Here is a 22,767-nt window from a genome sequence, read left to right as displayed (position 1 = left end):
GACTAACCTGCTGAGGATGCCCAGAAACTCCTCTAAAATAAGAAACTTCTATGTCAAATGCAGCTGAGCAAGAACACAGTGTGTTAAAAGAATCACTGTTAAGAATCATGTGGTTATGTTGGCAAAGTTTTATTTTTGAAGCAGTACAGTATTTATAATTCTTTATACATTTTTGTATGTTATAAATATGGGAATGTGAAATAAAAAATGCAGATACACAAAACATTGGCTGCTTAGTCTAGTACAAACAACTGGTAGAAGAACTGAGTGCCTTTTTGTCTGCAATAAATGTTTATTTAAAAAGAAGAGTTCACAAAAAAAAAGAGTTCATGTTGAATGGCCTTTATGTACAGCATATTATACTAAGACACTGGAGCTAATAACTGTCCTGGCAGATCAAAGTTGGCTAACTTACAAAACAAGTGTTGCCTATTGCTTATTTTAGGATTTTCATATGCTAATCCATCTATTTGATGTCCAACTCAATGTGTGAATAGTGTGAACTAGGTATTTGGCTCCCCTAGAGATGATTTTTAAATTAACTTACGGGGTATACTGAGAATCACAGACAGTAGTTCTGAGGGAAAAGAGACTTAAGGTTAAAAGGAGTCTGCTTGACTTTTCTTTTTTTTTTTTAATTACATAAACTTTACACCCAATGTGGGGCTCAAACTCACAATCCCAAGATCAAGAGTTGCATGCTCTACCGACTGAGCCAGCTGGGTGCCCTTGCTTGACTTATCTTTGAGAACAGCTGACTGAATACCCACTATAGTGTGCACACTAACTTTTCCCCACCTCATTTTGTGCCTACAAACCCACAATGACAGAGTTCATAAAATACAAGGATTACTCAACACCTTTTAAAGAAATAAACAGGGGCACCTAGGTGGCTCAGTCGGTTGGGTGTCCGACTTCAGCTCAGGTCAAGATCTCACAGCTCATGAGTTCGAGCCCCACGTCAGGCTCTGTGCCAACAACTCAGAGTCTGGAGCCCACTTCAGATTCTGTGTCTCCCTCTCTCTCTGCCCCTCCCCTGCTCATGCTCTGTCTCTCTCTGTCTCAGAAATAAATAAAAACATCAAATTTTTTTTTTAAAAAAAGAAATAAACAGAATTGTATAAAACACTGTCAGTCTTCCATACAATTTTATTTTCTCCCTTCAACCATAATAATATGATATCCAAATTTTGTCTTAACTGGAGGGTCTGTAAACACAGGCTTATCCAGCCCACTTATGGGCAAGGCAAATGCTGCTTCTTGAAATGGTCCCACCATGGTACCTCTGGTCATCCAACCCAAGTCACCCTGAAAAACCCAAAAGATATGTGACGTCAGGTGGCCCTCCAGAGGAAACAGTTCTACAGTAGCTTGAGAATTTCCCAACACAAATGCTAAGGTTCCTAGTTTTATTTGCCTGGGCTGTAAAGAAGTGGGCTTGACAAGGACAAATGGGTGAAAGAGATCCAACCCTGGACTGAACACATAAGCACTCACAATGCTGCCAGGTGTCTCAGCTGTGCAAGTTTGGCCGTGCCTAGTCTTAGACAACAGGTGCCCTGTACGCAACTGTACATTTCTGCTTTTAAGATCTTTAAACCAAGATATGGCTAAAATTAAAGGCAGAACATAGAAATAACCCCTACCACTGTGTGTCCTCCATGGGGGATAAATGAAAACAACACCATACCCCTTGCCTGGCTTTATCTTCACTATACTGTATGGCCACTTCATTGAATCTCATTCCAGACTTCAACTTTTCCATGGCTTCCATGATTTTCCCATGTTTTTCACACAGAATGTGTCTGACCTACAAGGAAAAAGTATGGTCACATAATTTGAGAGACACAAACAATTCCTTTTCTCACAGTACAGCAGTCATGCTGTATTACCCCCAGGAGTGAAAAAATAGATCAGGTTACGGCAACAAAACCCTGAAGTCTGCTCAGTTGGGCAATGGCCACAAGCTCGTTTCCCATGTCAAGACACTATCTCAGAACTCTGATTTTTTTTTAATTAACTTAAAAATTTTTTTTACTAAAAAAATTTTTCAGTGTTTATATTTGAGAGAGAGAGCGAGTGAGCGCATGTAGGGGAGGGGCAGAGAGAGGGAGACACAGAATCTGAAGCAGGCTCCAGGCTCCGAGCTGTCAGCACAGGGCCCGACACGGGGCTTGAACTCACAAACTGTGAGATCATGACCTGAGGAGAAATCGGACGCTTAACTGACTGAGCTCAGGCCCCCCTCAGAAATCTGATTTAGATGGAAAATGGGCACCTGGCTGTGGGAAGCTACCATCTTAACCATGTACTTCAATGGTAACAGGAAGAGAAAACAGAATGGTTGAAAGCTTAGGCCCTTGAGTCAAATCCCACCTCTGCTGTACAATTGCAGGCATTTTCTTTTTTTTAAAAAAATTTTAACATTTATTTATTTTTGAGAGACAGAGCACAAGTGGGGGAGGGGCAGAAAGAGAGGGAGACACAGAATCCAAAGCAGGTTCTAGGTTCTAGGCCATCAGCACAGAGCCTAATGTGGGGCTTGAACCCACAAACTGAGATCATGACCTGAGCGGAAGTTAGACACTTAACTGACTGAACCACCCAGGTGCCCCAATTGTAGGCATTTTCTTAAACCTCTAAGTGTTTCCCCCTTTGTGCACTGAGATAATAATAGTACTTATGTGTTCTCATAGGGTTGTGAAGACTGAGGTGATGCAGTCAGTATTCAATAAAGGTTAGCTGTTATTTCATCAGAGTGGGGATGATATTTAAAAACCCACTAGGAAATATTTTTTATGAGAAAAGGCCCAAGGTATAAAGCCTCCTCACAATTCAACACTTTGAAAAAGTATTGTATGTTGATTAAGAATACTCAATCCTATAGAAGTATTCAAGTTTGACCTATGTTTACATAAAGCCATGTGTTTTTATTAAAATCACTCTATCTTGAAAACTGGTTTTGTCAGGGTAGCCATTTTGCAGGATTTCCAATTTCTCAAACACAATCCATTGTTTCATATTGTAAGTGATACACTGGGATGGGGGCTAAAGGTGTCTCCTTTATAAATGGAGACAAGCAAATCAAGGTTGTCTTCAGGGTTCAACTATTGCAATTGGGGGCAAAGGGATTCTAGGCCCACAGGAATAACTTCCCGATAGAAGAGCTACACAGGAGATAGGAACATAGATAGCAAAGGAAAGAATGTGTCAAAAAGCAGGGCTCAGAGAGGCAAACTTATATAGAATGTACAGGATGTACAGAATGTACTGTCCCGGGCAGACAGGAACAATCTGGACACTAGAGCTACATGTTGGGAAACAAGGACAGTTCATCAAGACCTCAAGTTGGCCTGGCCAAAACAGCTCCTAGAATGCCCCCCTCTTTATGCTTCTACACTCACAAAGCAACCTTCTGGTACAATTACTGGGAACTGAATTACAGCATTCATGATCACAGAAAGGGGAGACCACCCAGCACTTTATACATGAATAAACAAGTATTTTGGTCTGGACAGTCTGACAGGTTACACATAATGCGTCTGTAGTACCTGTGGGGTTTGCAATGTGACCAACTGGCAAGTGTGTAAGACTGGCATCTTAGAAGACAGCCAACCCTGGGGCGCCTGGGTAGCTCAGTTGGTTGAGTGTCCGACTCCTGATTTTGGCTCAGGTCATGATCTCGCTGTTTGTGGGTTTGAGCCCCGCATCAGGCTCTGCACTGACAGTGCAGAGCCAGCTTGGGATTTTCTCTCTGCCTTTCCTGTGCATTCTCACTCTCTCTCTAAATAAATGAATAAACTTAAAAAACAAGAGAGCCAACGCACAGAGAATTTGGGAGTGATTAGCACAGAGGTAGCAGCTGACACTATGGGAGGTGATGAGATTGCCCAGGGAGGTTACGTAGAATGAGAATAGGAGAAATGTAGGTTAAAGACATCCTTGAAGAACACTGATGTTTAAGCAATAAGCAAGGAAAAAGCTCAATAACCATAATACAAAAAGAAAGGCCAGAAAGGTAGGAAAGGTGTGTTAATAGAAACCAAGCCAAAAGAAAGTTTCAAGGAGGAAATGATCAACAGGCTTAAATGCGGCAGTGATCAGGTAAAAAGTACAACCAATTTAGTAATGAGTGATTGCTGACCTTAGCAAAAGCAGTTTCAGAAGAGTAGAAACTGCAGAAGCCAGATAGTAGAGGGCAGACAGAGGGAGAGATAGGAGGCAGGAAGGAAATCCGTGTGGGGTACTCCCCCAGCTGAGGTAGAAAAAGAGAGAGGGCTCTTATCAGAAGAAAATGGTCACAGACATGTATGTTATTTTTATTTTTTATTGTTTTTTATATTTTATTTGCTTTTTAAAAATTTTTTTAAATGTTTAGTTTTGAGAGAGAGAGAGGGAGAGAGACAGCACAACTGGGGGAGGGGCAAAGAGAGAGGGAGACACAGAACCCAAAGCAGGCTCCAGCACAGAGCCCGACGCAGGGCTCGAACTCAAGGACTGACTGTGAGATCATGACCTGAGCCGAAGTCGGACGCTTAACCGACTGAGCCACCCAGGCAGCCCAACATATACGTATTTTAAAGGTCCCTGGGCAGAGGTCTCAGAATGAAGGGAAAGATGCAGTAAAGAGGGAAAGGTTGAAGACAGAGCAAAGAAACAGGGTGGACATAATGCAGGATAAGGCCTGGTACTCAGAGCCCTGCTTGAAAAACTTATTAGTCTTAAAGAAAGAAAGATGAGAAGACAGAGAAAGGAGATGTGGGTGAAGAGAACTTTGTTGGAGAGGGGGACAGAAAGCCAACGAGTTCCTCACAATAGATCAGGTTTCCATTTTCTTCTGAAAATTTAACAATATTTAAAAGTTATTATTTGCTAGGCATGTGCTAAGCACTTCTCTCATGAAATCCTCACACCAACCCTGTGACACTGGGTCAGTGTTTGTCAACCCTGGCAGTATTTCAGAATCGTCCTCAGTGCTTTTGAGGGGCACCTGGGTGGCTCAGTAGGTTGAGCGTCCGACTTCGGCTCAGGTCATGATCTCATGGCTTTTGAGTTCCAGCCCTGATCAGGTTCTATGCCGACGGCAGCTCAGAGCCTGGAGCCTGCTTCAGATTCTGTGTCTCCCTCTCTCTATGCCCCTCCCTCACTCATGCTCTCTCTCTCTCACTCTCTCTCAAAAATAAATAAACATTAAAAAATTTTTTTAAAAGATAAACAAAAAATCCACCAAGGTCCAGGACATTGGTAGTTTGAGAAGCTATCTAGGCGAGTCTGATGTACAGCAGGATTGAGAAACAATGGACGAAGTTATCTACTGATGGACTGGAGCAGGGTGGTGGATGGCTTGAAGTGAGTGGCAGGACTGCTGAGTAGTACTGAGAGCCTAGCTAAGGTTAGAGACCAGGAATTAGTGGTCCCAATTCCCAAGGCTGTGTGACTCTCCAGCAGGGCCCAGCAGTTCTAGGTTTAAATGTAAAGGAAGTAGGGGCGCCTGGTGGCTTAGTCAGTTAAGCTTCTGGCTTCGGCTCAGGTCATGATTTCACAGTTCGTGAGTTCAAGCCCCTCATTGGGCATGCTGCTGTCAGCACAGAGCCTGCTTTGGATCCTCTTTCCGCACCCCCTCCATCCCTCTCCTTGTCTCTCTCTCTCAAAAATAAACAAACATTAAAAAAATTTTAATGTAAAGGAAGTAGACTACTGGATGATCTGGAGTTGGTAGTCTGGCAGGTGGATGCAACAGCTGACCAAAAGGAAGAGTCGGGGCTCCGACATCCAGTGGTCAAGCTCTCTGATCTAATTTCCAGCCTACAGAACATACAGGGCTTGGAAAACAGACACGAAGCTGGGAGACGGTGGGAAGAACAGGCAGGCTCAAGGGCTAGAGGTCCATGTGCACAGAAGAACAGAACAAGACTGGGGGAGGCAGGAAGCAAAGGGGAAGGAGGGAAGCTGTGGTTGGCAGGTGGATTTCAGAATCTGGACAGCTCTAGAGACACAAGGCAGGGTGTAGGCTCAGGAGTGGGGTTGAAAGCAGGATGGCAGGATGTGGAAGGAGCCTAGCCCCTAAAAGGCTGGAGGGTTCCAGGGTTCCCTTCCTACTGGGACCTTTCCAAACACCAGAAATAACTCAGATGTCCTCTAGTAGGTGAACAGTTAAACATACTACGGCACACCCATTCCATGGCACACTACTTAGCAATACAAAGGAATACACTATTGATAGGTGAAATCTCTGGAGAAATATGCCAGTGAAAAAGCCAAAAGGTTACATATTGTGTCATTCCATTCGTGTAACATTCTTGAAATTATAAAATTACAGAAATAGAGAACAGATCAGTTGCTGACAGAGGGAAGGTGGGGGAGGAAAGTGGGTGTGGCTATAAAACGGCAACAAGAGGGATTCTGGGGGTGATGGAAATGTTCTGTATGTTTACTGGATCAACGTCAACCTCCTGGTTGTGCTGTTGTACTAGAGTTCGATGTAACATGTTATCAGTGGGGGAAACGGGAAACAGCACATGTACCATTTCTTACAAGTGGAATGTGAGTCTCAAATTATCTCAAAAGATGGGGTGCCTGGGTTGATCAGTTGGTTAGGTGTCCAACTCTGGATTTTGGCTCAGGTCATGATCTCACGGTTTGTGGGATTGAGGCACATATCAGCCTCTGTGCTGACAGCTTAGAGCCTGCTTGGGATTCTCTGTCTCCCTCTCTCTCTGCCCCTCCCCTGCTCATGTGCTTGCTCTCTCTCCCAAAATAAAATAAAAATAAAATAAAATAATCTCAAAAGAAAAAGCTTAGCAAGAGAATTTAGTTCTAATCAAATTTCCTATGTGCCACTTCTTTCCACATACCTCATGCACAGCCACACTGAACTCATTTTTTTTTCCAGAAAGAGCAAGAATCCTCTTTGAAGCCACGTGCAGCGGAGCAGTCTCTTGTGTTGGGTGCTTGTAAAAGTCAGCATATAAGGTGAAAATTGCATATGGCCAAAATTCCCTACAATATCCCTTATGAAGATGCCATACTGGAGACCAACATGTCAGCCCTCATCAAACCCAACACAGCCTATCTCCCCAGACTGCGGCAACAATGACAACTTCTTCAGCTGAACACCAGATGAAGTACTTGGTTTATATTTAGGGACCACGTTTTATGAGAACTTCTCTTTGGATACCAGAATCCCACTTCACATAACTGGATGCTCATACGAGAACAGAGGTCTACTATGGAGAAGCTGATTAATGTCTCCTACCTCACTTTCTCTGGGGCATAGGGTCATCGAGTAGAAAAGTTGGTAGAAAAGCCCACACTATTTCTATGCTCCCTCTCTCTTTTTTTTGGCTGCGTGTGCATGGCTGGGTTTATACGATGCAATCCACTACTCCACTTATTATACAGCAGTGAAATTTATCTTTACCTAACTGCTCCAAGTATACTGTGATAATAGAAACCATCTCTTACCTGCTGGATTTTTTAAAGATTTTTTTAATGTTTATTTATTTATTTTTTTTTTTATTTTTTATTAAAAAAAATTTTTTTTAACGTTTTATTTATTTTTGAGACAGGGAGAGACAGAGCATGAACAGGGGAGGGTCAGAGAGAGGGAGACACAGAATCTGAAACATGCTCCAGGCTCTGAGCTGTCAGCACAGAGCCCGACGTGGGGCTCGAACTCACGGATCACGAGATCATGACCTGAGCTGAAGTCAGCCGCTTAATTAACCGACTGAGCCACCCAGGCGCCCCTAATGTTTATTTATTTATTTTTAAAAATTTTTTTTTCAACGTTTATTTATTTTTGGGACAGAGAGAGACAGAGCATGAACGGGGGAGGGGCAGAGAGAGAGGGAGACACAGAATCGGAAGCAGGCTCTAGGCTCTGAGCCATCAGCTCAGAGCCTGATGCGGGGCTCGAACTCCCGGACCGCGAGATCGTGACCGGGCTGAAGTCGGACGCTTAACCGACTGCGCCACCCAGGCGCCCGTTTATTTATTTTTGAGAGACAGATAGACAGAGTGTGAGCAGGGGAGGGGCAGAGAGAGAGAGACGGAGACAGAGAATCTGAAGCAGGTTTCAGGCTCTGAGCTGTCAGCACAGAGCTCAACGCAGGGCTCAAACTCATGAACCATGAGATTGTGACCTGAGCTGAAATTGAAAGCTCAACTGAATGAGCCACCCTGGTGCCAGTTTTTGTTTTTGTTTTTAAATACAGAAACCATCTCAGTACACTGCTTGGCACAGGGCAGATGTCACTAAATCCTTATTGAATGAATGAATCCAAGTATCGGATCCCATACTCTGAAACAATGAAACTGCCTTGTTACGTAGCACTAAGTAGTAAGGTTCTGTTTTCCCAGGGCAGATAACACTCTTCTGTACTAGGTCAAGTACTTCAAATAGTTATTTGTGATTGCCTCCCATCCCAATGTTCATGGTCAGGTCCCTGGATTGTAGCTTACCAACTGGGGGAGCAACATAAAATATTAAATATTATTTCCTTCTGACAAACAGTTCATTCATTTACTGGGAAGATCTAACTTAATACATGTTAAGAAACAATACAAAGTATGAAGAAATTCTGGATGTTTGAGGGAACAGTTGAGAAAATAAATAAAATGGAATTACTTTGTGAGACTGGTCCCTATTTTCCAATTTTATGTTATCTTGATTTCCTATCAGTAGTAGGCTAGCCTCTTTTTTTAAGTTTATTTTGGCGGGGGGGAAGGGGAAGAGAGAGAAAAAGAAAGAGAATCCCAAGCAGGCTCGACACCATTTCAGTGCAGAGTCCAATGAGGGGCTCGATCACGACTAGTCATCATGACCGTGAGATCGTGACCGGAGCTGAAATGAAGAGTGAGATGCTTAACTGACTGAGCCACCCAGGTGCCCCAGTAGTAAGTAGGCTAGCCTCTTAGAATGTGTTAAGCATACTGTCTTTTCCTTTTCTGGGTACCAAAATAACACATGTATATGTATGTTATTTATATTTAACATGAAAGAAAAGGAACTAGTAACTCACCTTTACTGCATTGCCACCACCTTTGGGACCCTGAGCCTTCTTGTCAGAACTGTCACTCCCAGAGGCTGCTCCCCCTTTAGAGAAGAGATCATAGGTACTCATTTAAAATGCATCTTGACATTTACAGAAAGGTCCAATACAAGAGGAGTGGATACTTCTGTCATAGCACCATGCTTCAAAGGGGCACTCTGCCACTCTACTACATGAAGCTACAATTAATCTGTGACTCACCTCTCTTAAAACAAGAAATTCATGCCCACATAAGCCCTTCGTAGAAAACAGATATACAAGTGAGTGTGCTAATGGATGAATGATAGTGCCAAAAGTCTGGTCCAGATTCTCTGGACCCAATTTGAAATCCTGCTTCTAAGGGCAAATCCCCGAGCTCCTGTAAGATTTTTTTTTTAACATTTATTTATTATTGAGAGACAGAGAGATACAGAGCATGAGCATGGGAGGCGCAGAGAGAGGGGGAGACACAGACTCTGAATCAGGCTCCAGGCTCTGAGCTGTTAGCACAGAACCCGACACAGGGCTCGAACTCACAAACCGTAAGATCCTCACCTGAGCCGAAGTCGGACGTTAACAGACTGAGTGACCCAGGCGCCCCACTCCTGTAAGATTTCTAATAAGCACTGCAACTATGTATTTGAGTACTCACAATTCCAATAAGTAAAATCTCTAAGAATCTATTTTAAATAAAGATTAAATTTCCCACCACCCATATTTGGCTAAAGAATGTATTCATTGTCCAAATTCCTGGAGTCTCTTGCATTGCCTATTGATACCTTACTAAGAAAAGTTGTCGGTATTCAGATTAACCACCACAGGGAGCATCTTACATTTTACTATTATGTCATCTCACCACTACACCAACTTTGGTGTTTGTGGCAGCATACTTACTGTTAGAGGCTGATGTTCCTAAGAACTACTGCTGGATTAAATGTTCAGTTCAATAAACATTTCCTAAATAACTATTAGACACTGGGCATACAAAGATGAACAAGCCATGGCATCTTCCTTCAGGAAATTCATATTCTGCTGGGGAAGACAGGTACGTAAACAGATCATTTCAGGAGAATGACCTGTGATCTATGGACAGAGGCTGTGGAAGCACAGAGAGCCAATTTAGGCAGTCAGGAAAGGTTTCCTAGATGAACAGAAGCTAAGTGAAGAAAGGACAAGGATGAGGAGACACCCCAGGGTGGTCAAACATCGTGGTGTGTATGAAACTATGGATGAATCCAAGTCTGAGGTGTGACTGCTGTGAGATAAGTAAGCCCTGGGGAAATGGCTGAAGGTTAGGGCATGAGGGCCTATGAGCCCCACTAAGGAACCTACAATAGGGAACCACTGAAAAGTTTTAATCAGGAGATTCCATCTTACTTGTCTTAGTATCTCCAATGCCTAGCACAGTACCTGGCACACAACAGTTGTTCAATAAATGTCTAACTAAACTGAAAACCCAAAATGCTGATCACCAAATGCCTAGGAAAATGTTACTGCCAAAGGAGTTTTATTACACCAAACTCTTAAGTGGGTTTGCTGTACATTTACTCTTGAACAATGATGCATTCCTGTTATCCCAGCCTCTCCCCTGCTGGATGCTGCCATCTTCTGACTGCCACCACTTCACTCCCTTTGATTGACTGAGGACTCTGGCAGCAGTTTCAGGCTGCCTTTCCATCCTCACTCTTGCCATCATCTTGGATGACCTCACCACCTAGGCTGAGGGATCACCCAACAACCTAACTTCACACTTCTGGACCTCCCTCCTCCTCAATGTCCATGCCTTCTACTCCAGGCCACCTGCTCCCAAGGGCACAACACGATGGAACTGTGCCACCGAGAACTAACAGTTCAGTCTCTGGCTACAACTTCATGTTCTTCCAGCCTTCTCATGCCTCACTCCCACAACACAGGCTCTTTGACTTCACAGAAATCACTCCCAACTTCGGTACCTTTATCCTGATGTGTTTCCCTGGGCTACCCATTTCTCCTTCCCCTGCCAGTCTGGACCCCATGCTCCATCATCTGTGTTCCCACTGTCACCCTTAATTCACTTGTTCTGCTATTCTATTCTCATTGTCCAACAAACCCTCAACCTTGGCTCAAGGCTACACCTAGCTCTTTTCAATCTTATATTGTGTCAGTTGCAAGTTACCAGGTAAATCATGACTGTGCAGATTGTGTCCTCTACAAATTCATGGCCTTCAACCTTAGGCTCTCAGCCTTGAGGGCTGATCCTTTTATTAGTGTTTCCTTCCCTTTCCCATCACCCCCAATGACGACTCCAAACCTTTACCACTCTTAAGAACCTCACTCAGTCCTTGCCCCTTGGTCTTAAAAATTACTCTTGCCTTCCACTTTAACAAGAAATTGAAGCCATGAATCATGATATCCTATAAACAACTCCCCATTGTGGCCCCAATTTTTACAACCACACCCATCCTCGTCTCTTTCCCTATGGCCTCGAGCATAAAGTGTCCTTTCTCCTATTCAAAGGTCAACTTCTCCACCTCTGTCCTAGACCCCATTTTCTCCAACTTCACTCCTTCCGGCCCCTTACCTCTCTAACTCTACCGGATCCTTTACGTCAGCCTCACTCTCAAGTTTTCCCCATTTTGAAGAAACCATCAAAACTTCCTCTTAGTCCTTTGTCTTCCTCTATCTACCATCTAATTCCCCTACGTTTTCAATAAAGGCTTTCCAGAGAAGTCCGCACTGTCTCCAACTTCTCACTTCCGGGTCAATCCTTTAGTCACTGGCCACCCACCGCCCCGTCCCGGGCCCTGGGGGTCGCCGGTCGGCTTCCTCCCCTCGCTCCTCATCCGATCCCATTGTCTCTGGCTGCTTTGGCCGCTCTACCTTTCCCCCCTTTCCCGGAGCGGCTTTTTCCCTTGGGCGGCATCTTCGAATCTTGGGGCTGTACTGTCAAAGGCTTCGGTTGCCTGACAAAGCCCCTTCAGGCCCCACGGGCATGTCCGAAACAAATGCCTGAAAACGGTATCGAACTTGACAGTTTTTGCTGTGGCCCTGGAAGCAGGCATAATTTGGGGCAGACCCGGTCCTTGGGCCCGCGGACCAATGGAGCTGAAGATGTCTGACCAATAAGAAGTTCGGTTCTGTTAGAGGGGCGGAGCCAATGGTGAAGCGGGGCGGGAAACCCCGCCTTTGCGTTTTTTTTGTTGTTGCTGTTCCTTCTATCGCACGCCATTATTTGCGCTAGCTCCCATGCGCCTTCACTCCCCTGCCCATCTCCTCCACGCATGCGTAGTGGAAGGTGCGGGCCTCTGCAGTCCCTTGGCGCCGGCTCTAGCCAATCCCGCGGGGCCGCCAGACAAAGGGAAAGGAGGAAGAGCCGCGGTGGTTGCCCCCTCCTCCTGCTCTCTCCTACGCATAGGCCTTGCTCTCTCTTGAGGTTTTTCATTTTTAAATTTTATTCTGCAGTTGTAGCTGATTGGATTTAGAAGATAGTTAAAAAAAAAAAAGCTATCACCCCTCTGCCTCTTGCAGAACTCTGTCATGGAGAAAAATTGGAAGCGGTCTAAATGTTCCTCAGTGGGGTATTGCTTAAATAAATAATGTTTTCAATCACACAAAAGGATATGCGCCGTTTAAAATAATGAGTGTAAAGCTGTCTGAAAAGCTGACACAGGAAATGGACTTAAGGAAGGTTACAGACCAAGCTATAGAATATGATTCATTTTTTAGAAAAAGTATATAGTGTGCTCTATTATATATGCATAAAAGACAGGAAGGCTACCACCTAGCAAAATGTGACCAGTGGTGCTAGTACAGGTTGTTGTATATGTTTCTGTGTATTTTCCAACTTTTCTGTAATGGTGCAGTATAAAATACTTAAAAGCATGGATTCTGGAGCCAGACTGTCTGGCTGCCAGACTGCTTCACCATCTGGCTACGAGCTCTGTGACCTTGAGGAAATTACCTCATCCTTCTTTGGCTCAGTTTCACTATCTGTAAAATGGAGTTGATGATAATAGTACCTACTCACAGGGTGTTAAGAGAATTAAACAAGTTTATATTTTTAAAGCACAGAAACCAACGACTAACTCATAGAATGTTAGAGTAAGATGAATGAGTTTTGAATTTGTGTCCCCACACTTTCTTCCCTTATCTGTAACCCCTCTTCTCCTGATTTGTATATAAGGTCAAACCTTTTTCTTAGGCTCCATAAGATAGCTGTCCCAGCTTGCCACTACCAGCCAGAACTCCAGTTCAGAGTTTAGTGTTTGGATACAGCCTTGCTGGACTTCGGTGCTTCATGCCCAGACCAAAGGATCAAGCACTTTTGATACTGTGCCCACCCTCAACTCATACATAACAAGCAGCCCCCTCTTGTTGTACTGCTGTGACTTCTGGACATACCACATCTTGGGCACTCTTTGTTTCGGATTGGGAGTGATAAACTGTAGGAAACACATCCAATGCTGAGGGGATCATTGGTTCTCTGCTTGTGAGGTGGATCCTGCCCATGTACTGATTTTCCAAGTCTGGCTGGGGGGATGGAATTTGACAATGTCAGTATGGCCTCATGTTCATCAGCTCATCCACAGCCAGGAGCCCAGGAGTCACTTTACTTCTGGTTTTTCATAGGGAACAGCCCTTCCTGTGACCACCGACCGTGGAATGAAGAGTGGGAATGAAGCAGAGTTCAGATCCCAGTGAAGAGCCAGTATTAAATGGCAGATGCACCTGACAAATGCTTAGTGCCTGAAATATTGTGAGAGCTCTGTGTGTTCCAGCAGATAACAGCAACAACTATAATAAACAAGTTTGTGTAAGTGGCTGAACTTACCTGAAGCAGTATCTAGGGGCCAATAGCTCAAAGGAGAAGACATTGGTCTGCTGGGGGGTTTCAAGGTCAAAAGCACTGTAAGGCAGTCAGATTCAGAATCATATACAATCTCAACTATGCAGTATGCATCACAAAAAGGCAGGGAAGGAAATATAAAATCTTAAGTGTTCAGGGTGCCTGGCTGGCTCAGTCGGTGGAACGTGTGACTCTTGATCTCGGGGTTGTGGGTTCAAGGCCTAAGTTGGGTGAAGAGATCACTTAAAAAAAAATCAAGTCTTAAAAAAAAATCTGAAGTGTTCATTCTGGAATGTGAGTTTGTGACTACCTTTTATTTATTTCTGTTTATATTATACTGTGTTTATATCAATTGGCATGTATTTTTCTTTTATTCAAGAAAAAAGAGCAATAAACATTATTTGTAAAACAAACACCATAAAAGCCAGCTTCTCTACAGGGTTAAGTCGGCACCAGTCTATGGAGACCGACTGTGGAGGAGTCTGTGGAGCAGAGTGACAAATGAACGTAAGAGCAGGCAGGGGGGGCAGAGAGGAGAAAACTTCAGCCTTGAAACCATGGTAACGACTGCGGGAGTGTGCACACTGAGTCAGAGCCAGGAATGGATGCCAGTTGTATTTTCTATTAATTACCTCCTCAGACTGATTCTTTCATGTATTTCTTAAACAAGGAATACTTAGGAAGGGAAGCTGGCAGTCTTTTTCCCAGAAGTCCACAAACCTTGACCGAGACTCACTGTCCTGCCCTACCTGCTGTACAAACAAAAGGCTGCAATTTCTTTCCCATTTGAGACCCTAGCAGAGCTTATTCCGAAAGGGGAGCTTGCAGCAACAGAGCATAGAGATCTAATTGATCCCATTCAGAGGTGGCCAATCCATGGGGAGCTCTGGGCCCCAGCCTCTGCAGATAAGGGTAGGAAAAGGTCACCTTTGGAAATGGAAAGAAAGAAAAATCAGTACACGGTGGATGAGATCAGCCACCTGCAAAAGTAGCCACCCATTATGGCAAATGGATGCAGGTATATTGCCAATGGGATGGATGGGTCTCCTGAGCACAGTGGCCAAAGAACTTTCTAATCCTCTTCATGCCCTTGTAACATGTCTGGCATGAGAGAATGAAGCTTTGAACAACTATAATTCTTTTTAAAGTGCTTCAGAGAAGAAGATTCCATCTATGTTTGTCTAGCATTGTCTAAGCAAGCAGTTTCTGGAGAACATTAATATTCCAGTATCTAGTGAGGTAGATTTTTTTCAGAGGCGGTGTTCATTTGAGACAGTGGAAAACAACCAACACAAGTGGCATATGTAGCATGAGTCAGATGCTTTCCCTTCAGTATCTCTTTGAGTTTTCACAACAGTTTTTTTAAATGATATTTATTTATTTATTTATTTATTTATTTATTTATTTATTTATTTATACTAAATTTTTTTTGAGAGAGAGTGCACACATGGACACACACATGCATGTGTGAGGAGGGGAGGGGCAGAAGGAGAGGGACAGAGAGAGAGTCTCAAGCAGGCTCTATGCCCAACATGGAGCCCAATGTGGGGCTCTACCCCACAAACTGTGAGATCACAACCTGAACTGAAATCAAGAGTCAGATGCTTAACAGACTGAGCCACCCAGACACCCATAAGATTTTATTTTATTTATTTTTATTTTTTATTTTTTTAAGTTTATTTATCTTGGGAGGGAGGGGCAGGGAGATCAGGAGAGAGAGAATACCAAGCAGACTCCACAATGACACTGTGGAGCCCAATGGGGGGCTCAAGCTCATGGACTGTGACATCATGACCTGGCTGGAAATCAAGAGTTGGATGCTTAACTGACTGAACCACCCAGGCATCACCCTAAGATTTTACACCCAATGTGGGGCTCGAACTCACAACCCCAAGACCAAGGGCCACATTGCTCTACTGACTGAGCCAGCCAGGCACCCCTATTTTCACAACAGTCTTTGTTTTGCAGAATATCACCATTGCCATTTTAGACCTGAAGAAACAGGCTCAGAGGAATTAAGAAGCATGTTCAAGTTTGCACATCTAGGGACTGTGGCAGGGTTGGCCTCTGAACTCAAATCTGACTTCCAAGCTGGTACGTTCTGCATGATGACACTGTCCTACACTTTGCCATCCCCTATGTGAAATCCAAGAACACCCAGTTCCCTTTGTTTTGAGTGTATATTCAAGTCAGCTTCCCAGACATCTGAGCCCTTACAAGGGGGCACTCTGCCCAAGAGGTGCCAGGGCCAAGTTATGCCCCCACCTTACAGAAATCAATTCACCTCTGGTTTATGCATTAATGTGTTCATTCTGAGTAATCTGGAAGGTGATCACCTCTGCCTACTGGACCTCCCAAGCCCAGAAGCACAGAGGCAAGAAGGAACATGGTGTAGGGGGAGGGCAGTGGACAGAGTATTGTGGACAAGGCAGAGGGGGGACAGTGGGGAAGAGGTCTTCTTTGTCCTCATCCTCAGGAAGTGGTCTCCATTTCTAATGAATTCTGCCTTCTAAACAGCTCATCTCCTCTGCTCCTCATCATTGTACAGTGAACAATGAGCACTTTGCTGAGATTCACCAAGCATCTCTTGCCCTTGTCCCGTGCCCTCTTTGCCCCTGCCACAGGATTTTGAACATTCTCTGGACCATTGGAAAAGCCTCCACATGTGGTCTCTTAGCTGTCAGTCTCACCCTTCTCCAAGCTACCCTCCCCAGCGTCTCACAGAGAGCCCTCAGAAACCCAGATATGACACTCATTCCTTCAGTGGCTCCCTGCAGTCTGAGAGGGTCCTTAGCCTGGAGACCCAACGGCCTTTCTGCTGACATCTGCAACCTCATCTCTTGCTAGTCCTCACAGGGCTTTAATCACATCGAGTTACCATTTGCATGCCCTCAAATGTATGGTGCTCTCTTAAGACTCCATGCCTTTGAACATGCTGTTCTGTCTACCTGGAGTGCTCTTCTCTCATTTTTTATCTAGTTAACTTATATTTACCTTTCAAGACCAAGCTCCAGTGCTACTTCCTCCTGGAAGTCTTCCCTTACCCTCTTCTCTACTTCTTCCAGGGTGAGCAAGGCACTCCTCTGCACTCCCAAAGCATTCTCTGCTTATCTCTAATATTTGTATGATTTTTAGTAATAATCATAGATGCACCAGTTTGTTTACCCATTCACTCATTGAAAAACATTTGGGTTGTTTCCATTTGGGGGTTATTACCAATACAGTGGCTATATAAACGTGTGTGTACAGGGTTCTATGTGAATACAGGTTTTCATTTCTCTAGGATAATTTGCAAGAGTGTTATTGCTGAGATGTATGGTAAGCATGTTTAGTTTTGCAAGAAACTGCCATACCCTTTTTCAGAGTGGCTGCACCATTGCACATTCCTACCAGCAATGTTTGGGCAATCCCATTCCTTTGCCTACTCACCAGCATTTTGTGTTATCACATCTTTTTTTTAATTTTAGCCATTTGGATAGGTGTGTACTGATACATCACTGTGGTTTAATATACATTACCTAATGGCTAATGATGTTAAGCATCTTTTCATGTGTTAATTTTCTGTCTGTATATTCTCTTCAGTTTCTCATTGGGTTTTTTTAATGTTGAGTTTCAGGAGCTCTTTATGTATTCTAAATATGAGTCCTTTGTAAGATATGTGGTTTGCAAATATTTTCTCCCTGTCTCTGAGCTTGTCTTTTCCTCTTCTTAAGAGGTTTTTTTTCTAGAGCAAAAGTCCTTAATATATTTTCTTTTATGGATTTATGTTATGACTAAGAACTGTTTATCAAGCCCTAGGTCCCAAAGATTTTCTCCTATTTCATTTCTAAAAGTTTTATGGTTTTATGTTTTACACTTAAATCTATGATCCATTTGAGTTAATTTTTGTGCAAAGTGTGAGCTTTAGATCAAAGTCCTTTTTTGGGGCCTATAGATGCCCAGTTGCTCCAGCATCATTCATTGAGAAAGCAATCTTTCATTATTGCTTTTGCACTTCTGTTAAGATTCAATTGTCTGTACTTGTATGAATTTGTTTTGGATTCTCTATTCTGTTCCATCAATCTATGTGTCTATCCCTCCTCAATATCACACAATATCATGCAGTCTTTTTTAAAGATTTTATTTGAGAGAGGAAGTGCATGAGCGGGGGAGAGGGATGGGGAGGAGAGGGGCAGAGAAAGAGACAGAGACAGAGAGAAAATCCTAAGCAGGCTCCATGCCCAGCTCAATCTGATGTGGGGCTTGATCCCACCATCCTGGGATTGTGACCTGAGCTGAAATCAAGAGTCAGACGTTCAACCATCTGAGCCACCCAGGCACCCCTATCATGCAGTCTCAATTTGTGTAGCTACATACTATGTCTTAAAATTGTGTAGAGTAATTCCTCCCACTTTATTCTTTTTCAAAATTGTTTTAGCCTCTCTAGTTCTTTGTAGCTTCCATATACATTTTAGAATAATCTTGTCTGTATCAAGAAAAAAATGTTGCTAAGATTTTGATAAGAATGGTGTAAAACCTGCAAAATGTTTTGGGGAGAACCGACACCCTTACTGTGTTGAGTCTTGCAATTCAGGAGCACAGTACATCTCTCCCTGTAGTGAAATCTTTGATTTCTTTCATCAGCATTTAGTAGTTTCAGCCTACCATTCTTATATATATTTTCTTAGATTTTTATCTATGTATTTTCTTTGAGTGATTGTGGATGATATTATAATTTTAATTTTGGTTTTCACATGTACATTTCTAGTATTTAGAAATGCAATTGGATTTTGTATGTTGATCTGGTATCCTACAGCCTTGCTGAACTCATTTATTAGTTCTAGGAGGTTGGGGTTTTTTTGTTTGTTTTGTTGTTATTGTTTGTCTTATAGATTTCTTGTGATTTTCTATATAGACCATCATACTGGGGTGTCTGGGTGGCTCAGTTGGTTGAGTATCTGACTCTTGGTTTTGGCTCAGGTCATGATCCCAGGGTCATGGGATTGAGCCCTGCATTAGGCTCCATGCTGAGCATGGAGGCTGCTTGCGATTCTCTCTCTTTCTCCCTCTGCCCCTCCACTGCTCGCACTCTCTCTCTCTCTAAAAAAAAATAAAATAAATTTTTTAAAAAGGCCGTCATGCCATCTCTCAATAGAGATCGTTTTATTTATTCCTTTCCAATCTATATGCCTTTTATTTCATTTTCTTGTTTTATCACACTGGCTAGGACTTCCAGTACTTTGTTGACTAAGAGTGGTGACTGGACATGCTTGCCTTGTTCCTGATCTTATGGAGGAACACATCCAGTCTTTCACCATTTAGTATGTTAGTGTTAGGGTTTTTTACAGATCTTCTTTACTAACTGGAGGAAGTTCTCTTTCCCTTTCTTTCTTTCTTTCTTTCTTTCTTTCTTTCCCTTTATTTTCTTTTATTTTGAGGAAGTTATCCTCTATTCCTAGTTTTCTGAGGGTTTTAAAAAAATGAATAAGTTTCCACACAAAACATTTGAAGGACCCAAATTTGTAGCAAATTCCATGGCAGTTTTAAAGTTGAGCTGCTATAGTAAATACACTGGGGATTCTTGATACTTGAATATGGAATATGTGCACAGGGAAAGGAAATACAACATTGCACTGTATAAGCACTGTATTTTTAACTAGAAAATGCAATGTCTTAAATAAAATAGTACTTAAAAATGATACCAAAAAGCCCCCCAAAAACAAAAAAAAAATGAGTAAGTATTGAATTTTGTCAGATGCCTTTTTTGCATGTCTTGATATAATCGAGTGATTTTTATTCTTTTAGTCTGTTAACATGACGGATTACATTGGATGATTTTCAAACTGAACCAGATTTGAACTCTTGGAATAAAACCTACTTGGTCATGGTGTGTAATTCTTTTTATATATTACTGAATTTTATTTGTTGATATTTTGCTGTGGATTTTACATTTATATTCATGGGGGATATTGATCTGTAGTTTTCTTTTTGTACTGTCTTTGTCTGGTTCTGGTATCAAGCCCACATAAAATGAGTTAGGAAGTTTTCCCTCTTCTATTTTCTGGAAGAGATTGTATAGAATTGGTATTCATTCTTCTTTGGACATTTGGTGGAACTCTCCAAGGAAACCACCAGATCTGAATATTTCTTTTGGAGGAATTTTAAATTACAAATTCAGCTTTCTTCAGAGGAATTGGTTCATTTCATCTAAGTGTCAAATTTATGTGTGTAGAGATGTCCACAAGGTCTGTCTCTGTTTCTTTCTTGATACTGGTTAGTTTTGTCTTCTCTTTTTTTTCTAGTCTTGCTAGAAGTTTGTTAATTTTATTCATCTTTTCAAGCAACAATATTTTTGTTTCATTGATTCTCTATTTTTTTTTTGTTTTCAAATTTTTTGTCTTGAAATTTGTTTTCAATTTTATTTCATTAATTTCTTATCTTTTATTTTTTCTTTTTTTTTCTGTTTGCTTTGGGTCTGTTTTGCTGGTGTGTTTTTGTTTTTGTTTTATTTTTATTTTGTTTTTTAGTTCTTGAGGGGAGAGTTTAGATTATGGAATGGATTTGAGACCTTGCCTCTTTTCTAATGAAAGCATTTAGTTACATAAATTTCCCTCTCAGAACTGCTATAGCTGTGACCTACATGTTTTGATTTTGTATATATTTTTTTCAATCAGTTCAATGTTCATTTTCTACTTCCCTTGAGACTTCCTTTTTGAACCATGGATTATTTAGAGGTATGTTGCTTAGTATCCAAATGTTTGGCAATTTTCTTGCCATTTTTCTGTTATTGACTTCTAACTTGATATCATTGTGGTAAGAGAAGGCCTGCTATATTATTTTAGCTCTTTTAAACTTGTTGATTTTTTTTTAGTGGCCCAGGGTTATATGGTCTCTCTTGGTGAATGTTCTGTGGATAGTTGAAAAGAATATGATATATTCTGCCATTGTTAGGTGGAGTGATCTAGAAATGTAGATTAGGTCCTGTTGGTCATTGGTGTTGTTAATTACTTCTATACTCTTCCTGATTTTTCATCTATTTCTTCTATCAATTGTTGAGTGAAGGTTGTTGAAATCCTCAATATAATTGTGGCTTTGTCTATTACTGCCTCCAATTCTATCAATTCTTGCTTCATATATACTGCAGCTCTATTGTTTGGCATATACACACTTAGAAGTGCTATGTATTCTTGGTAATTTGATCCTTTTATTTTGTAGTATACTGTTTTGATTTCCTTTTGTTTACACATGTAGATATTTTCTTAGTGGTTACTGTAGTGATTATAATTAACATGCTAAGTTTATAATGATCTAGTATGAATTGATACCAATTTAGCTTTAATAGCATACAAAAAATCTCTTATACAGCTCAGCCCCTCCTTTTATGTTGTTGTTGTAACAAATTATGTTTTTTTTACATTGTGTGACCAATAACATAGATTTATAATTATTTTTTGTGTATTTGTATTTTAAATTATGTAGGAAATAAAAAAAAATTGGAGTTACCAGAAATACAACAATACTCGTTTCTATATTTACCTAGGTAGTTATCTTCATTGGGGACCTTTATTTCTTCATATAGCTTTATATTTGTGTTTAATGTCCTTTCATTTCAATAGATAATGAATTCTCCCAGATTTTGTTTATTTGGGAATGTTGTAATTTGTCCTTCATTTTGGAAGGACAGTTTTGTTAAATATAGAATTCTTGGTTGACAGTTAATTTCTTTCAGAACTTTAAATATGTCATCCCACTGTCTCTTGGCCTTCATGATTTCTGGTGAGAAATCAGCTGTAAGTCTTATTGAGGATCCCCTTGTACATGCTGAGTCATTTCTTTTTTGTTGCTTTCAAGATTCTTTATTTGTCAGGGTGCCTGGGTAGCTCAGTCGGTTAAGTGTCTGACTTTGGCTCAGGTCATGGTCTCATGGTTTGTGGGTTCAAGCCCCACTTGGGCTCTGTGCTGACAGCTCAAAGCCTGGAGCCTGCTTCAGATTCTGTGTCTCCCTCTCTCTCTGCCCCTCCCCCACCTGTGCTCTGTCTCTGTCTCTCAAAAATAAATAAATGTTTAAAAAACTTAAAAAAAAAGATGCTTTCTTTGTCTTTTGATAGTTTGTTTATAATGTGTTTTGGTGTGAATCTTCTAAAATGTATCCTATTTTTGTTGAACTTCTTGTAGATTCATGTCTTTCATCAAATTTGGGTAGTCTGGGGCCATTATGTCTTCATATATTCTTTCTGCACCTTTCTCTCTCTTTTCTCCTTCTGCAGCTACAGAAGGAGCTCCATTATAGGTGTATGTTGGCCTGCTTCCTTTATGCTCTGTTCACATTTCTTCATTGTTTTTTTTTTCTGGCTCCCCAAATTGAGTAATTTTAATTGCCTTATCTTAAATTTGCTGATTCTTTTTTCTGCCTACTCAGATCTGCTGTTAATCCCCTTTAGTAAATTTTTCATTTCAGTTCCTGTACTTTTCAGCTCTAGAATTCTATTTGTTCCTTTTTATAATTTTTTGATTTCTGTATTGATATTCATATGTTGCTCATACGAAATTTTCCTGGCTTCCTTTAGTTCTTTGTTCATGGTTTCCTTAAGCTCTTTTTTTTTTAATTTTTATTTAATTTATTTTTTAAATTTACATCTAAATTAGTTAGCATATAATGCAACAATGATTTCAGGAGTAGATTCCTTAATTTCCCTTACCCATTTAGCCCATCCCCCCTCCCACAACCCCTACAGTAACCCTCTGTTTGTTCTCCATATTTAAGAGTCTCTTATATTTTGTCCCCTTCCCTGTTTTTATATTATTTTTGCTTCCCTTCCCTTATGTTCATCTGTTCTGTGTCTTAAAATCCTCATATGAGTGAAGTCATATGATATTTATCTTTCTCTGACTAATTTTGCTTAGCATAATACCCTCTAGTTCCAACCATGT

The 22,767-nt window shown here is 41.6% G+C and overlaps 1 protein-coding gene across 2 annotated transcripts; it reads right to left on the bottom strand.

Moving 5' to 3' along the window:
• Positions 1–1,129: 1,129 nt before the first annotated feature.
• On the bottom strand, positions 1,130–12,042 carry PIN4 (peptidylprolyl cis/trans isomerase, NIMA-interacting 4). 2 transcript variants are annotated; one of them, XM_027053575.2, is made up of 5 exons: positions 11,892–12,042; positions 9,024–9,097; positions 6,855–6,950; positions 1,691–1,810; positions 1,130–1,308 (listed from the first exon to the last, which is right to left on the bottom strand). In XM_027053575.2, the coding sequence occupies exons 1-5, from the start codon at positions 11,932–11,934 to the stop codon at positions 1,150–1,152; spliced, it is 492 nt and encodes a 163-aa protein (XP_026909376.1). In that variant the 5' UTR covers positions 11,935–12,042; the 3' UTR covers positions 1,130–1,149. The 2 variants fall into 2 exon arrangements, with proteins under 2 accessions (XP_026909376.1, XP_026909377.1); XM_027053576.2 differs by lacking the exon at positions 6,855–6,950 and having other exon boundaries at positions 11,892–12,038.
• Between the last annotated feature and the right edge of the window lie 10,725 nt (positions 12,043–22,767).

This window comes from Acinonyx jubatus, chromosome X, assembly GCF_027475565.1.
Source record: "Acinonyx jubatus isolate Ajub_Pintada_27869175 chromosome X, VMU_Ajub_asm_v1.0, whole genome shotgun sequence".
Taxonomy (NCBI): domain Eukaryota; kingdom Metazoa; phylum Chordata; class Mammalia; order Carnivora; family Felidae; genus Acinonyx; species Acinonyx jubatus.
This window is presented reverse-complemented; position numbering and strand designations above follow the sequence as displayed.

Coding starts and splice junctions, on each gene's coding strand:
- PIN4 (XM_027053575.2), bottom strand. CDS start 11,934: ATGCCGCCCAAGGGAAAAAGCCGCTCCGGGAAAGGGGGGAAAG. Junction 9,098..11,891: donor CTCCGGGAAAGGGGGGAAAG/GTAGAGCGGCCA, acceptor TCTTCTCTAAAG/GGGGAGCAGCCTCTGGGAGT. Junction 1,309..1,690: donor AAGATAAAGCCAGGCAAGGG/GTATGGTGTTGT, acceptor TGGGTTTTTCAG/GGTGACTTGGGTTGGATGAC.